The 18,725-nt window shown below is 34.7% G+C and overlaps 1 protein-coding gene across 1 annotated transcript in view; it reads right to left on the reverse strand.

Moving 5' to 3' along the window:
* LOC143225648 (fasciclin-1-like) overlaps positions 1-17,699 on the reverse strand; it is a 127,701-nt gene extending 110,002 nt beyond the window's left edge. Inside the window, exon 1 of the mRNA XM_076455445.1 lies at positions 17,253-17,699. Within this exon, the coding sequence (XP_076311560.1) occupies positions 17,253-17,354 (102 nt within the window). The 5' untranslated portion in view covers positions 17,355-17,699. The remainder of the gene's footprint in view (positions 1-17,252) is intronic.
* Positions 17,700-18,725: the final 1,026 nt, after the last annotated feature.

Here is an 18,725-nt window from a genome sequence, read left to right on the forward strand (position 1 = left end):
AAAAGGTTTGATCTCCCGGGTCCAATACTGTAATTTTATCTTAAATCGGTCATGAGTTGACGGTGCTATGAGCCGTTCTGCCGCGGCTAAAAAATAAACAAAGGTTTTTTATTAACGACTCTGAAAGATAAATAATTGTCATTATCCTGTTTGAAAAAAGGTTAAGTATTTACAAGGTACATGATACAAATAAATATTCAGTAATAAACGCGTCTACGAGTCAAAATATAGATTCAAAACGACTTAATCTTTTAAAAAAAGCATGTTGATTATGAATAATGATAGAACAGCTCGAAGTAAAATATTTGATCCTAAACCAGTGTGCGTTTTTGTTATAAAAATCGCTATAAAATCCTTATTTGAATAAAATTACTTTAAATGTTCGTTTCTTTTTTTAACAGTTTGAATTAGCTCTTCTGTTGGTCATATACGACGGTATTGTCTATAAATCTATATCAACGAGTGTTACAATCTTGCCAGAACTGACAACATTGTCCCATCTTCTAGTTTATTTCTGAAATATTTACAAAATTCTTCCCCTTTTGTCACAATATTAAAGTGTATAAAACATCAATCAAGTGTGAAGAAACTATAGAAAACATGTACATTTTTTACTTTGTTTTTGTAAACCTTCATACTTGTTTCTTTTAAAATTAGGCCCAGCATGGTCAGGTTGGTTTAGGCGTTCGGGCAGTAATCTGAGGGTCACGGGTTCGAATCCCCGTCGCACCAAACATGCTCGCTCTTTCAGCCGTGGGGGCGTTATAATGCGATGGTCAATCCCACTATTCGTTGGTAAAAGAGTAGCCCAAGAGCTGGCGGTGAGTGGTGATGACTAGCTGCCTTACCTCTAGTGTTACACTGCTAAATTAGGGACGGCTAGCGCAGATAGACCTCGAGTAGCTTTGCGCGAAATTCAAAAACAAACAAACAAACAGTACATTTAGTCGGTCCAGGCATAGCCAAGTGGATTAGGCGCTCGACTTATAATCCAAGGGTCGCGGGTTCGAATCCCCCATCACTTCAAACATGCTTACCCTTTCAGCCGTAGGTACGTTATAATGTAACGGTCAATCCTACTATTCGTTAGTAAAAGAGTTGTTCAAGAGTTGGCGGTGGGTGGTGACGACTAGCTGCCTTCCCTTTAGTCTTACACTGATAAATTCAAAAACAAACAAACAAACCCTCAGAATTTCACTCTTAACTGAACAAAAAATTATCTGCGCACAGCCGTTCTTAATTTTGAACTGATAAACTAGAGGAAAGGAGCATAAGTTACTACGTCACCCTTTACTAAATCTTGGGATTTGATAGCACTTTCATAGCACACCCACAGCTCCAAAGTGTGGAATGTGTTTTTTTTAAATTACAAATCGTTATACATCATATCTTATTTATATGCAATAATTATACAAATTTCTTGAATATTGTATTCACAAGATCTAAGTGTTCTTGCTAGGCTAGATTATTTTATCATTTACAAATACCTCTTGCATTTTATTTCTAGTAGTACTATGACGAATGTTAAAGCTTTATTTGGTAAAAGCTAAATTCTATTATACAAGTTTTTGTTACACGTTTACACATCAAATGTTATACATATTCAGAATACACATCCGTATATATTACTATATTATGAGTTACGTTTAAAATAAAGTTTGAGAAATCACAATATCGTTGTACTAAACTTATATTAATAATTGAGCTCATCATAATTTGTTTAACGTGAATACTGTCTGAAAATGACGTTTAAACAACATTTCTTTGAATATATTTATTAAAACTACAAAGGGCCAGGAAATATGATAATAATTTTCTGTTATTCGAAAATTAATCAGTTGGGAAAATATTACTGTTTATCAATCCAACACTTCCTCAGACCAACATTTTTATTCATGTTTAGCGAGTGACTCGACAATGCGTCAAAATTCAGTTGTAATTTTATTTTAGCTTGTGAGGGATTATTAGAAGATGGAAGTTATAACAGTTGATCGTGCTGCTTTTATGGTCTGTATTATTTAAAGGAATACAAGAAAACATATATATAATTAAACTAAATGTATTCAGAGCAGTTTTGCTAATCATAGCTATATATACACCAGCCATGCAGGGTTGCTTGTTAGTATAAAATTATGAAAACCTTTGTCTGCATTCTGTATATCTGTAAGAAAATCCGTTAGCTCTAAACAAGTGTAAAATCTGTTAAAGAGTTACGAATCAATAACAATCTAGAATAGAATAAAAACGTACAATATTTCGAACTTATGAGTGCTTTGAATACTTATATATTAAATACTCTCGAGATGATCAAAACACCACAACGGACTATGTGCGATGTGTTAATTGCAGGTATCAAACACCGAATTTCAGCTTTAAGTTCTAAACCTTACTGATGAGACAGCAGATATATACTTTTTTCTATGGGATTTTGGTATTTAGGATTAAAGAGTGAGCCACCTGTGTTATGAGAGAAAAAAACGATAATGAATTACTAATAATTTAACCCTAATAAAGCATTTAATTGTGTGTTATACAAAACTACTTAACCAATGTTATATTAACCTATAAGAAGCAGAAATTATAAACCTATTATATGTTAACTGGGATACTTTTTATCATGAACACTTTAATAAACATTGGCTAGTTTTAAACCATCTGCCCTGGATGATTCATATTTCCGATTTATACACTAAAAGGTCTTGCGTATTAAGACATTGTAAAAGTTGTTTGTGTTTGTTTTTGAATTTTGCGCAAAGCTTCACGAGGGTTATCTGCACTAGCCGTCCCTAACATAGCACTGTAAGACTAGACGGAAGGCAGACTAGTCATCACTACCCACCGCCAGCTCTTGGGCTTTTCTTTTACCAACGAATATGGGGATTGGCCGTCACATTATAATACCCCAACGGCTAAAAGGGCGAGCATGTTTAGTGTGACGGGGATACGAACTTCGAAACCTTAGATTTCGAGTTGAATGCCTTAAACACCTTGCCATGTTGGGCCATTGTTATGAAGTAATCTATAACTATTATTTTAATTACGGATTATGCAATTTGTGGTGATTTAAATCAGGTACTTAATGCAATTATTTTATTTTACGGGTAAGATATTTTATATTTAAATTATATTATATTATAGAAAACTACGTAACAGACTCTGTAACAAGCTGTTGATGGCCACGTGGTTAGGGCGCTCGACTCGCAATCTGAGAATCAGAGGTTCGAATCTCCAAACATGCTCTCCCTTTTAGCCATGGTGGCGTTATAATGTGACGGTCAACCCCGCTATTCGTTGGTAAAAGAGTAGCCTAAGAGTTGGCATTGGGTGATGCTGACTAGCTACTTTCTCTCTAGTCTCACACTGCTGAATTAGGAGCAGCTAGCGAAGATAGCCCTGGTGTAGCTTTGTGCGAAATTCAAAACAAACAAAACTCTGTTGTATGAAATGTATATCTATAACTATTGTCCTAACAAGGTTAACTTAAGCCTATGTGGTGTTCTACGTCTCTAATGTCGTTGGCATACAGTCCTTGAGCGATATTTAATTTTCAACCTATACCCTACGTTTTACACACTGTCTTTGTGACAGCTATTTTGCTGCCATAGTGCAGAGGGCTACGTTTCTCTGACCTAACGATCGATGCAAGTGCAAAGCAGGCTGTCTCGTTGCGACGGATGCCACTGCTATAGAGAAGGAAGGGCGTAGGCGTTCAACATTTGCTTTGGATCAATGAGCAATTCCTATGATGTTTGTCAGGATGAGAAAGCGTAATAAGATTGGAAGAGGAAGAAGCTACTGGCGCATTATTTTACAAAGCAGTGACGAAGAGATGTTCCATTCAACAGACTATCTGTAAAACGTAGATGTTTTGGACTGAAAGTGATGAATAAAAAAACAGAATTCACAAATAATCGAAAATCTAAAGTCATAAAGTATGTGTAAATAGAGAAAAAATATAATTAATTCAAAATTAAGCCAACTTTAAAGAATATGTTATTAAATGTATCAGCAACTTTTTGATTTGGTTTGTTTTTTGAATTTCGCGCAAAGCTATACGCGGGCTACCTGCGCTAGCCGTCCCCTAATTTTGCAGTATAAGACCAGAGGGAAGGCAGTTAGTCATCCTCACCCACCGCCAACTCTTGGGCTACTCTTTTACTAACGAATAGCGGGATTGACCGTCACATTATAACGCCCACACGGCTGAAAGGGCAAGCATGTTTGGTGCGACGGGGATTCGAACCCGCGACACTCAGATTACGAGTCGAACTCCTTAACCCACCTGTCCATGCCGGGGCTGAAATCGAAGTACTAATATATTAAGAAGACAAAGCTTCATTTTAGGAGTACTAAGGAACGAAAATCTATTTTCTACTTATACACCATTGAATTACTTTCAAGTAAACGAAGTACATCTGAGTCATAAGAGATATCACTTAAAAATTAATTGAGTCAAAAATTGTCGTGGAAAACTTTTTAGCACGAGAAACGCAAGTTATCGAAATATACGGATCAAATCTCGTAAGTGTATAGTGTCACCTTTTTTTTTATTCTACACTAAACAAAAAAACAACAGTCGCCTTACGTTCGTTAAACCAAATAATGTCGACAGTTTATTTGTTTCTGAATTTTGCGCAAAGCTACACGAGGTCTATTTGCGCTAGCCGTCCCTAATTTTGCAGTATAAGACTAGAGGGAAGGCAGCTAGTCATCAGCACCAACCGCCAACTCTTGGGCTACTCTTTTACCAACGAATAGCGGAATTAACCGACACATTAAAACGTCCCCACGGCTGAAAGGCCGAGCATGTTTGGTGGAATGGGGATTCGAACCCGCGACCCTCTAACTACGAGTCGAGTGCCTTAACCACCTCGCTATGCCGAGCCCTTAGAATAGGAATAAACAAACACAAAACCAAGTAGAAGTCTACATTGGTGTACTTAAGAAGTTGTGGGAAAATGAATAGACTTGTTTAAACAGTGAGAACATGAAAACACAGAAAGAAGCAGCAATTCACCTTTATGTATCCAAGATGTAATGAAAATCTTGTCTTCATTATAAACAGCCTAAAAAGGTTGGTTGCTATTGAACGACGCCATAGAGTAACGGTTATCTTAATAAAATGATCGTTTCGAATCACTGGACTACAGTAGTAACCTCATTATAGATACAGGTGTGTGTCAATGACCAAACATTAAAAAAAGATCATTTACAAGTTCTACTTAAAGTCGAAAAACTTGGTTAAAGCAAGTAACTGCAGTGCCTTTTTGAATTTTCAATATCTCCAGAAATTGAAAGGAACGCCTGGGCGCCTATGGTCTTCACAGATGATTCAGAAGTTCCTGTCTCTACAGATGGCCAATGGATTTGTGGCTGGACAATCTGAGATAAATATGTTCAGTGTAAACCGTTTCGGTGACGGCTTGGTTGGTACGGAAATACATTAGTGTAAAGACATATAGTTCTAAATGTACTCTTGAAAAGTTAGTTACTGTTTCGTGATAAAGTGGCATACTACTTAACTCATATGTAAAGCTTTGTCCTGACGTAAGATAATGCCCAATATGGTACCATTAAGACTCGAGAACAATAGACTGGCCAGCAGAAAATATTGATCTAACTTTTATAGAACGTCCTTTTATGGTAGTATACGTAAACCACGCAACACCAGAGAAATTTGGGTTGAACCGAAACTGGCATCATTCATTACACTATTATTTGCCTGTTAACCATTAACTTGATCCGTAACTGCGAATATTATGTCAATGTCAGGAAGAGTCCAATTTCCTTATAACTATCTCTTTCCGTTAAAAGTGACTCTTTTAAGCTAGAAGTTGGTCCAGGTTCTTACTGTGAATACTTTGAATTTGAATGTACTCATGGATTGTAACAAACAATATATTTTAATGAAACTGACTCATTAGGTGTATTCAGTACTTTAATTGAATGAAACTAGATTCATTAGGTGTGTTCAGTCCTTTAATTGAATGAAACTAGATTCGTTAGGTGAGGTGTGTTCAGTCCTTTAATTGAATGAAACTAGATTCATTAGGTGTATTCAGTCCTTTAATTGAATGAAATTGAATTCATTAGGTTATTCAGTCCTTTAATAGAATGAACGGAGCTCTAAAAACACATTTTAATTTCTACTCTGTTGTTTATTTAATTGAACATTGATATGTTTTTCTTTCTGCTATTGGCATAGTCCGAAAGTAAGGGATTCCAGCTGTTGTAAAAACGAAGTTAGCATTAAAAGCATGTTAGTATTTTATAATATTTAAATTAATCTTATAAATATATTGCCATTTCTCTTTAAACGTAGAAAGATGGTTAAGTAGGAATGAAAGAAAAAAAAAAGTTTAACAGAACATATATATACGCACATGCAGATAATGATCACTAGCCATCACAAGTAAGTGTTACTCATCCAAGTATACCATATATAATGTGTTTTCTTTGAAACTTTTAAAAAGTTTTTATTATTTCCTACCAGCACACATCACATAATATCATAAATCATTATATCTCTGGTTGGTAAGTTTAACTTTTAATGACACGGGTTTAAAATAAATTTTACTGAGGTTTGATTTACCCTACGGACACATGCCGTTTAAAATATGTTTAAAATAAACAATTAACTGCATGTCACAGTGGGTTATTCAAGTTTCATTTAGCAAGAGATATTACTGTGCTTTGGAGAGCAAACTTCATCATAACACGGAAACAGCTGTAAATATTTTTTAATCCAGAATTAAGCCTTAAGGTTCATATGGACCCCCATCGGCCTTCTAAACTATTTATACATTAGTTTGATTGTGGGTTCATTCCTTTATTGTTTAGAGGGACCCTATAATACATAAGTAACTTAAACAATATTTTAAATACATTAAGTAACAGCAGTATTGCAATTAACGTCACACAATACTGCTAGTGTATATATTTTTTCATAGAAAATAATGGGTGATTTAGCCCAGTTTTTGGTCAGTTCTTGACACTAAGTATCACGACTGACGAGTAATAAATAAATAAAAGCACTAAACTGGGATGTAGCAGCTGAACGCCCCGGTAGTGGACGATACACAAAAAATTAGGTAATTTTAGGATTATCAGAATATCATATAAATCAGCTTAAAAGTATCAGTTACAGATATTTCCAAAACAAAAACCACAAATTCAAATTGCAGTTCTTTATAGACCACACGTTTTGTTGTTGTTTTATTCTAGTAAAGAAGCAGGACGTTTGTTATATCACTGGTATATTTAAAGTCATCTTTCAGTATCATGGAGAACTCAATGATTTATTTAATTGAGCACGTCACACTAGTGTTGCAAGCAGTTAACTTCTGTACAATTAAATCTATCTTGGCACATAACCAACGTTATTTACATGTACGTATGTTTATCGTAACGTATTCTAAATTAGTAGGTGTATCATTTGTACACATTGCAATAAAATTCGACTAGTAGCCAATGTACAATTACTACAGCAACTTTGCTTTACAAAGGATTTGTTCTGCGTGCCTTGTTTACTTCTGACTTCCTCAACTGCAGTGCTGGGTTGACAGTCGATTTTACGTTCCAACGTTTGTGTTAACTAATTGAAAATAGCTGTAATTATACTGAGCCGTTTACTCTGAAAATAACCATTATGAAATAAGAACATGTATATTTTATATTTCTATAACGTAATAATTACACACGTTTGTTAAGAGTAAAAACATGACTGTTTGCTTCTGTTGTACGAAAATAATTTTAGGCACGTATAACTGATGTAACTTTATCAACTTAATTCTTCTGCGATTCAAAGGAACGATCACATTCCATAGTTTGTGTTCGAGTGCAAATCTACAAGTATGATGTTGGAAATCCAAAACGTCGTCTGCAATACGTACTTCATTTAGTTTAGTTGTTACAGTATTAGCTGGTCATCATACGTGAAAAATATTTAAGTAAAATTATTTTTGTCATCTTTGTTTCATCTGTTATATTTTCATAAACACCTTACTATATACACTAAATGACTATGTTACAACAAATAGTTAAGACAGATTAATAAACTTTTTGGGTTTGTTTGTTTGGGAATTTCGCACAAAGCTACTCGAAGGCTATCTGTGCTAGCCGTCCCTAATTTAGCAGTGTAAGACTAGAGGGAAGGCAGCTAGTCATCACCACCCACCGCCAACTCTTGGGCTACTCTTTTACCAACGAATAGTGGGATTGACCGTAACATTATAACGCCCCACGGCCGGGAGGGCGAGCATGTTAAGCGACGCGGGCGCGAACCCGCGAATTACGAGTCGCACGCCTTACGCGCTAGGCCATGCCGGGCCAATTAATAAACTATTAAGGTTGTTGTTTGCTTCTTTTGGATAGTAGAATTATCACTTTAACATGGCATTGTAGTAATCGTAAGTTTATTAACGTAATTTAACAAATTAATATTCACAAGATACGTAATTTAAAAAAAACAACTATTTTTTAAATTAAGTGTCGGCATAATGCTCACCAGTGGAATGTCTGCGAACTTACAACGCTAAAAACTGGATCTGATGGCAGAGGACATTGTGTAGCTTTGTTTTTCTCTGTAAATCTCTTCCATTAAGTTTTATTTCAATTTCTTAGAGACCAACTTCAATAATGTAAGGCATAGTCATAAGCAACTGAGTAAAGGTTGAAAGTGGTTTAATCAGTATTTTAGAAAATGAGTGTTTCTTTTATACCAAGGGGGCCATAAGTATACTATTAGCTCGTTTCATATGAAATGGCCAACTGTATAGGTAAAAATTAAAACGCCATATTTTAACAAACACCAGTTTTATTAATCAAAATATGCTCCACTTGCTGCAATGATTTTCTTCCAACGGGGTTCTAATGAACATACCCCGTACCTATAAAACTCCGTAGTTTTGGAAACAATAAATTCTTCAAAGACTTCGACAATAATCTTTCGATTACTAGATGTTTTGTTTCGGAAAAAATAGCTAAAAAAAGTCTGGAAAAGTGACAATCAGTTAGAGGTAGATCAGGTGAGTATGGTGAATGCTCAAAAATTTCATATTTTAATTCTCTCAATCTTGAAATGGTGATTTATGAGCTATGGAGTCTGGAGTTATCTTCCAACAGAATCGGTCCATGCCTGTTTACCAATGATGGTTGTTTAGTAGTTAATTTTCGATGCGTTTTATCTATTTGTTGGCAGTATGATCGTGCTGCAATTGTTTCATCTAGTTACAGAAAGGAGTGATGAATAATTCCCTCTGCAACCACCATACCTGTTACCATAACCTATTTTGTGTGCAAAGGCGGTTTGGGCGCATGTCTTAGAAATTCACCTGCATCTCTTTCGATTGTCGTATAGGGTACACTTCTCGTTAAAGGTAACGATTCACTTTATAAGTGACTTTCTCTTGTTCCTAATCAGTTTCTGCCCCTCCGTCATTTCGTGCGGTTTCCAAAAGTCCATTTTTTTTTACCTTTCCTATAGCAACCTGGTAAAGAAAAACAGTTGCCCTGGAAACTTCCAAGTCTGCTGCAAGTGCCAGAACTGTTGTTTGTGGGTGAGTTTCCACAATAGTTCTTAATCTTTCTTAATTCACAACAGTTTGAGGCCATCCTCGAGGTTTATATCACCAGAACAAAATTTCTGGAACCAACTCCGAAACAGCTGATGAGAAGTAACTCCTTGTCCAACAGCCAAATTGATGTTTACAGCGGCCCAGCTGCGTTTTTTTCCCTATTTGAACTCACACAAAAAGTAGCCTCAATTGTATTGAAGACATTATATTGTATAGAGTTCCAAAGAAAAACAGAAACAATTATAATACAACTTGTGACGGACAACTGAAAAGCACATCACTATCGTCAATACTGATAGCATACAGTCAAATTACTGTATTCAACTTATTCTAATCACACTCACTCTTCAACTTAGCAATATTTGGCCATTTCATATGAAACTACCTAATAGTTCCGAACTACGTTAGTTAATGGTGGTCACATGCGCACGTTGATAAATCATTTTTAATGCTAGTCTACTTCAGTGGTCAGGTAAATTTTCATTAACTACGTTATTTAACTGTTCACTGGTATAATTATTTCTAAATAAAAATATTCATCAGTGTGCTATAAAAATAACTAATAAACATAAAAGACAAAGTATCTCACTAAAAGGCAGTCTCAGCAGTTGTCATTAATAGTTTTTTTGATATATTTATAAGACATTTTCGTGCACAGTACCAAACGACATGGATGCGCACGCAAGTTTCAACATGCAGAAGATATCGACCCACATAAAGTGGCCCATAATCAGAGATCTTAAAGGAAATACTGGGTGATAGCAATATCTTTGTTTCATTTAGAACAAACAACTAAACAAGGATTGTTTGTGACTAGTCCTCAGATTTCGAACTGGTAGACCAAAGAGAAGACAGCTAGTCAATACCATCTATTTCCCAACGCTGATTAAACTCGTTCCGATAGCGCTCCCAGAGCCTAAAGTACTGAGTGCGTTTTTGTGGCAAAACAGACTATGAATCGTGACTCCTCTCATTCACAAACCAGAAGCGCTTCCTACTAGGCCACACCCAACCAGAGCTGATTTAAAAGTATTAAAAAATACACTTGATTACAATGATCGTAAAAAAAAAAAAAACATCGTTTCTTTCTATTTTTACCATAAATGCTTTAAAACTCAGCAACAACCGAAACAACATGAGACTTGAATAATCATGTCATTTTCTCACAGACTGATGCACTGGAAACTCTTAACCGAGTCTTTAACTCCTTAAAAAGTAGTGAGACACAAACATTTTCACGTGTAAAATGTAGTTTATAGTTAATTTTATTTACAAAGAGTTACACTGAGCATTCACTTCGCTAGTATTTGGAATTCTACCTCCTGAGTTTTCGTACTTTTAAAATAAAGGAAAGGCTTAATTGGATTTTAATAATAACAAAAAACATGAGAAATAATTTATGAGTTAAGAAAATATAAAGCAGAGTATTGTATAGAGAGCGTAAGACCTTTAAAATCACAGAATGAAAAACGCATTTAACATAAAAGGCTGGTCTGACATGGCCAGGTGGTCAGGGCACTCGACTCGTAATCTGAGGATCGCGAGTTCGAATCCCCGTCACACCGAATATGTTCATCGTTTCAGCCCTGTGAACGTTATAAAGTCATTGCCAATCCCACTATTCGTTGGTAAAAGTGTAACCCAAAAGTAAGCGGTGGGTGGTGATAATTAATCTTCCCAGCTGCCTTCCCTTTATTCTTACACTGCTAAATTAGGGACGGTTAGCACAAATAGCCGTCGTGCAGCTTTGCGCAAATTTCAAAAACAAAGACAAAAGGTTGAAAGGAAAATTGATGCGAACAGGAAAGTTGCCATTTCTTTCGGTAATTTTTGTTGTTGTTAATCTGTGAAAAAGGTTTGGACTGATCACAACAGATGGCCTATCTTTCCAGGTCCTGTTAACACACGGAATTTATATTAGATTGCAGGCTTATTTCAAGAAAAACTCTATAATATCTAAGTCATGAACCTATTACGTTTGACACCTCTGTCTGAAACGTAGCTGCATTTTGTTACAAAGTTTATTACATTGTTTCTCACCCTATAGTACAGTTAAAGCTAAACACACTGTCCACTTGTCAGTGTCTGACTCTTTCCAAACATTTGAGCCTAGTCTATGAAATAGCTTTAGTAAATTCTAACATTTTAAAAAATAACAATGATTGAATTATAATGATATGTAATTTTATCTATGGTGGTTTTGAATCAATTTTACTTCACTATATAGTAAACTAAATCTATTTAGATATGATATACATTTCACCATTATAAGAGGCTGGTGATATTTCTTGAGTTTGCTAACACAGATTATGCTGGTAATCTCTGAATAGGCGAGTCTACAGTTAACAACAGAGGGTACGACCAATCAAAGAATGCATTAGACGTTCACGTCACTGATTCTCTCATCTGTGTCACTTCTTGTGGAAAAGGAAAGAAATCTTTAATATATATATATGATTTACAATTGTGTTTGCAATTCATTCGTTCTAAAATCGTTTTTCTTCTTGTACTTAATATGCCCAATCAGGTTAATGTCCATAGTCAGATATCAACCATATATAATAATACTAGTATGTATTATATACTTTCAACACTAAAATTTACAGTATAATACGCGTTTTAGGTTCCCCTGAGATACTTTGGAGACAACGTTCATGTGCATAACAAATGGGAGAATAAAGCTCGTTATTTTAAACCAACATGAATTACATGGTATTGCTACATATTTATAGTACAATGTTGAACACTAGCCCATAACTATAACATAGCAGTAATAAACTCACGTTGCGTTGATACGTAATCACAATTCGTGAAAACTTTGCTGGTACTTTTCATCGTACCATTTGGATATCGCTAAAAATATATAATAATAACAATAATTTCTCCAAGAATAAAATTTTATTTGTTACAAATAGGTACTGAAAATAATGATTTATTATTTAATCAAATTAATTGAAATATTTTAGTTACCTTAGGAAAACGAAAAGAGCGTCTGAATTTTATTTTAAAAAACACGGAATAATGCATAAGATAACAAATAATCAATCCTAAAAAGAATTTCTTTGCTCATAAGGCGTAATACCAGCATCTTTATTTAAATTTGACTTGAAAGTTATCATAGCTTTGCCAAATCTTTTTTGTTATTGAACATGCGAAGGGAAGAATGTTATATAGCTCAAAGGGTATTAGCTCATTTCCAAACAAAATCGATGCTGTCATCTAAACGCTCTATTCAACTTGGTGCAGACACAAAACTTGTACATCATTTAAGCTTCAACAATTTGGTGTATATGTAATGAGCAACGGCTGTTGTTTTTCAGGCAAGTGTGGAATAGTAACTTTACTATTATACATTTATAAAGGTAATTTTCATCAGTAAATAGTGATTAATTATCATAACATTTATTTTTATTTTCACGAAAAACGTTCAATGCTTTTCAACAGTTCGTCCTTTGGTGCGTGTATATATAAACTGACTGCATCACCATTAACCGTATTTGAATTTTGGGGCAGATTTTGTTGAACTCTGGAGTGTCAAATACACAAACTACAGATTTTACTTGGTTTGTTTCGAATTTCTCGTAAAACTACACGAGGCCTCTCTGCACTAGTCTTCCCTAATTTAGCAATGATAGACTAGTTGGTGTGTGTGTATTTCCTTACAGCAAAGCCATATCGGCTATCTCCTGAGCCCACCGAAGGGAATCGAACACCTGATTTTAGCGTTGTAAATCCGTAGACGTACCGTTGTACTAGTGAGGGCGACTAGTTGGAACTCAGTAAGTCAACACTATCCACCGCAATCCCTTGGGTTACTCTTTTACTAACAAATAATGGGACTGATTGTAACGTTATAACGTTCCCATGGCTGAAAGGTTGAGCATGTTTGGTGTGACGGAGATTCGAACCCTCGACCCTTACATTACAAGTTGAGCGAGCGCCTTAACCAACAGGCATAGCAGACCAAGGGTGTCCTTTAATATAAAATAAGGTTGATGAAAGATTGAATATTTGTATTAAACCTCAAAAGCATTTGATCAACATAAAAGGAATACAACTGTTAATAATATAGTTCTGAGTATCATAAAATTTGTTTTTTTTTAAATATGCTTTATTACTTAATATGGAAATGCACGTTTCTGCGATCAATGCTACTACATTAGGTTACGCCTTCCAATTTCCTATCTGTTACGAAAGTCAAGTGTTACAATTCGAATAACGTAGTAGATTTACAAAATGAAAACATGGTAATATAAAACGCAGCTGCAGCTTAAATAAATTAAAAATAAAAACAAACTTACTCTCGGATAATCACTTTCCCCAATGTTCTATCATCTTCTCAATAGTTACGGTTCTTTGTTTTAGGTTTTTACAGATTTTTACTTCTGGCATTAAAAAAATTTTGCCGGTTTTAACTTATTTAAACCTGGATTTGACTGTAGTTGACCTTGGTATAAACTACACTAAAAGTCTATAGTTTTTATTCTAAAGAAAAGCATTTGTTTCTGTCTCTCTTTCTCGCTTGTAAAAATTGATTGAATCTTTAAAAAATGACTGTTTGAATCTTTGATACAAAACTTAAATGGTCAAGTACTTTCAATTATGACTTTTCGTTTGTTTGCGATTATTACAGTGGTGAAAAGAATTAACATCAGTTGTTAACAGACCAACATTACTCCCCATTTATTAACTGTAAACTTTCCCCAGAAAGTGTGAAAAAATGAAAATAAACAAAATTGTTTCTTTGTTCTCTGAATTTTGTGCAAAGCTACTGAGGACTATCTGGCTAGAGGTCCCTAATTTAGTAGTGTAAGACTAGAGGGAAAGCAGATAGTCGTCTCCACGTTTAGACAACTTTTACCAATAAATAGTGGGATTGCTAGTACTTACAACATCCCCCAACGTCACTTTTAAAATAAGGAGTATGTTTGTTGTGATGGGGATTCGAATCCGCGATCCTCAGATTAGGAGTCGAATACCCGAACAACTTGACCATGCTGGACTAAACAAAAAAAAAAACTGCTTGAGTAATACTTCCCGAAATATTACTGGTTGATTTCATTTGGCAATTTTTCATTCAATTATAATAATATTAACAAAGATGTCATGCGACACACAAAAACGTTTTTTTTTCTATTTTTGAATATTTGTGGCACACACACATGAATGGTTTGAAAATTAACCTAAGAAGAGACGTAAAAATATATATTGTATTTATTTTACATAAATATACTTTATATCAGTGTACACTTTTTACATTACAATGAACAATCCGTTTAACCCTAACTTAATTTTATCCGTTCAAAAAATGCGATTTTACATCTGTTTTTTATTTTACTTTGTTGACAACTGCCGTTGTATCTCATATTTTAACATTTGCTGGATTCTCAGCGTCTGATGCATACCAAATATCAGTCACACTTTCTAGCCTTTCGCGTTCGCCCCTTCCACAGTGGATCAAACTGCTAAAAACTCGTTGTGGACGCAGCACAGACTGACTATTGTGTAACTACGCATTTAACAACAAATGCAAACCTCTGGAAATCTTTTATGCCGAATAAGAACAATCTTGACAAAAAAATTATATATCTCTTGCTTTTAAACTTCGTCATTTTTATTTATATAAACAAATTAAATGTGTTAATTAAGAAAATACATCTTTCTCTTTCAATAATATTGTATCAAAATAATAGTTTGAGATATTTTGTACACACACACACACACACACAAAATTGATCTTTCAACAGTTATGACCTAATCAAAGAAAAAGAAAAAAATATAGGAATAACCTCGAATTTCGAGATTAACAAATAGAAGCTCAAACGATTGGGCATCGTTGTACAACCAGAAATGGGCTTTTCACACAAGTAAAGCCCGGCGTTCCCACAGGCAAGCAATAATGGAGGGAACTGCCATTAAAGTAAGGTTGAACAGTAAGCTTGATGAAAACACCACGAAGCTCACTGACTGGCAAAGGATATTGGCCAAAAAAAAATATTGATCGTAAATTCTCCAGCCGTTTTTCTTTTTAAAACACAAAAATTCACTATCGGGGAATACCAATTATATAAATTTGAACCATCGACTTCTAAAGTAGCTTATTCCAAGAAATATAGCCTTAAAATTGAATTTAAAAAATGAAATTACACATTTTTACCATTTTTTAATTATTAAGTAAAGAAACGAAAAACTAAATAAAAAATCGTCATAAAAAGTAAAGTGACGAATTTCAGAATTGATAACACTACACAGTGACTGTATAACTAGTATAAACGTCTTTAAACGTTCTTGAATTGAAAAACAAAATATATTCAGCGACAAATTTCAATACGAAAACATATTTCGAATTAGGTTCACTAAGTTATTAAATATTAAAAATAAATGAGTTTTTTTTTCTTATAATCGTTTACAAAATATTGAGAATTCTTTTCTTGCAGCCCCTTAAACGGCGTGACAGTAAGTTTGAAGGCTTACAAAGCTAGAAACCGAGTTTACATACCCATGATGTGCAAATCGCAAATGATCACCGTATAACTATGCTAAACTAAACAAACAAGGTTTTGTTCTAGGACAATTTTTTTGTTATTTTATGCTAGATTGCGAAAATGCTACTTTTTTCGTTATTTCAGTAATTATTGGTGGGTTTAACTTGAACGCCACCTAGAGCTAACAGGGTCTAAATAGCCAGGTCAAATAGCTCTAGGTTTCAAAAGTAATCACAATAATTTTGACCACAAGAGAACCTACCGTCACAATGTGATTATTTATTCAGCTTTAAACCGACTAACTGAATTAACTGTCGTTTATATAACGTGCTCAAAGCTTAAGATGCTAAATGTCCTACCCGTTTCAGTCAGAGCGATAAATATGCTATTTGTAACATACTGAATAATTTAGTATGAGATAAATGAACCAATTCCTAAGTTGCGAAAGCAACACCACACTCTCAAGTGTTAAGCTGTGGTAAGAATAAAGCTATAGCTCTGAAGCGTAGTGATCATAAACACATCAAAATATATAGTTACACACACAATGTTGTAGATAGTTATCACTAAATCCATTTCACTCTTCTCGCCGTAAAAAACAATAACAAATTAATTTGCTTTAAAATCTAGTTATCTAACACCGTCGGTGTTTTATTGTTTGTTTGGTTATCGGACTGAATTATCAAATAAAAATAAATCATCTTTACGTACGTTGCCAAAATTATATATCGAATGGACATGCATTATTTATACACCTATCTACATTCCATTACCTTATTAGTTGTAATAATACTATAAGAACAAAATGGCTGTAACCTAAATGGTGAGAAACTAGATGAATTGTCCCCACCGGGACAGTATAAAATCCATTACATAAAGGACCTAATTTCCGCTTAGTAATCATGTCAAACAGCCACAAAATACACTCCAAGTAAAATACGGAAAGGTATACTATTATCATTCACAATACAACTGCTCTAAAATTGTATAAGAGTAGATTTAAAATATAAAACGCGATATAAAAAGAAACATATTGTTGTGTTACGAATGGCATTGGGAAATGTATGATGAATACCTGCTTTCACATACTTTAACCCTGATTCTATGGCAAAAACAACATGTAAAGTTGTAATGAATAAATTAGAAAATAACTATTTTCCACACTTTGTTACCAAGTGCTCCTAGTGCCTACCTTAGAAAGTCTAGGGTCGCCTTCAAGCGCTTCGTAAACGCTTTTCGTTGATGCTGTAACAGTCCAGCTGAGCACGAGGCTTAAGACTAGCGCTAACTTCATTTTTTGTTTAATTCCTAAGATGAATTGAAACTATCAGATACTGTGATGCTCTGTAAAGCTATTTTGTGATCTGTTGGCTCCTCGCAGCTTCAAACACTTATGGCGACCAAGTTACTTATCGAAATCCTTTACAAACAAACGTGTGGATCCAAAACTCTGCACTACCTATCAAAAAGTAACGTCACTCAGTTCTGTCACCAAAAACAGTTGACGCCTTCAATGGAAGCAGTAAAACAATGAACCTGGAAGGTCAAAGAGAAAGGAAGTTTCATACAGACTCTCCACAATCTACCGCGCCAGAGGCAATCCTTCTTCTCCTACTGTTCAGCAGCTCAACCAACCATAGGCGGCGCCACCGATATGGTCGACTACTAAAGCGTGCATTTGATTAGTACCACGCCCGTACTTCATTTTCAGCGTTGGTCTCAGAAATGATAACAATACTCTTCCTGTTTATAATATTCTAAACTGTATTCTGCCTTGAATATTAATATCAGTAACTATATATATATATATATACACAATAAGTGGATACAAATCATACGAGTTATCTGTTTAATTATTAGAACATCCTTATTTAAAAATCAGATTATTTTATTTCTGTAAGTTATAATTATAATTATAAGTTATAATTCTGAAATGTAATTTATTTTGTGTTTCTTTTCAGTCCCCTGCTGGGACAGCGGTAAGTCTATGAAGCCCGGCATGGCCAAGCGTGTTAAGGCGTGCGACTCGTAATCTGAGAGTCGCGGGTTCGCATCCCGGTCGCGCCAAACATGCTCGCCCTTTCAGCCGTGGGGGCGTTATAATGTGTCGGTTAATCCCACCATTTCTTGGTAAAAGAGTAGCCCAAGAGTTGGCGGTGGGTGGTGATGACTAGCTGCCTTCCCTCTAGTCTTACACTGCTAAATTAAGGACGGCTAGCACAGATAGACCTCGAGTAGCTTTGTGCGAAATTCAAAAACAAACAAGTCTATGAATTTAAAACGCTAAAATCAGGAGTTCAATTCCTCTCTCTGGACAAAGCAGATAGCTCGATGTGACTTTGCTATAAGAAGACACACACTCTTCTTTTCAATATTTCTTACAAACCTTTCTCTTTTTTAAAGAGATTTTCTGAATATTAAAAACGTTCCCGGAATAAATGGTGCTGCCCTCTAACAGTCAATAGTTAAATAAAGAATATAAGATCATTCCAGCTTTTGATATAAATTATTTACAACTTTCCTCCCTGTATCCTATGAACCATAATATTTAAATTAATTTAAAATGAAATTATATTTCAAAAATATATTGATATTTGAAGCAATCTTAAGTTAGCTGTTTATAGATTATAAGTGAAATACGACATAAATTACAAAACTACTTCAT

The sequence above is a fragment of the Tachypleus tridentatus genome, chromosome 9 (genome assembly GCF_004210375.1).
Source record: "Tachypleus tridentatus isolate NWPU-2018 chromosome 9, ASM421037v1, whole genome shotgun sequence".
NCBI classification, from domain to species: Eukaryota; Metazoa; Arthropoda; class Merostomata; order Xiphosura; family Limulidae; genus Tachypleus; species Tachypleus tridentatus.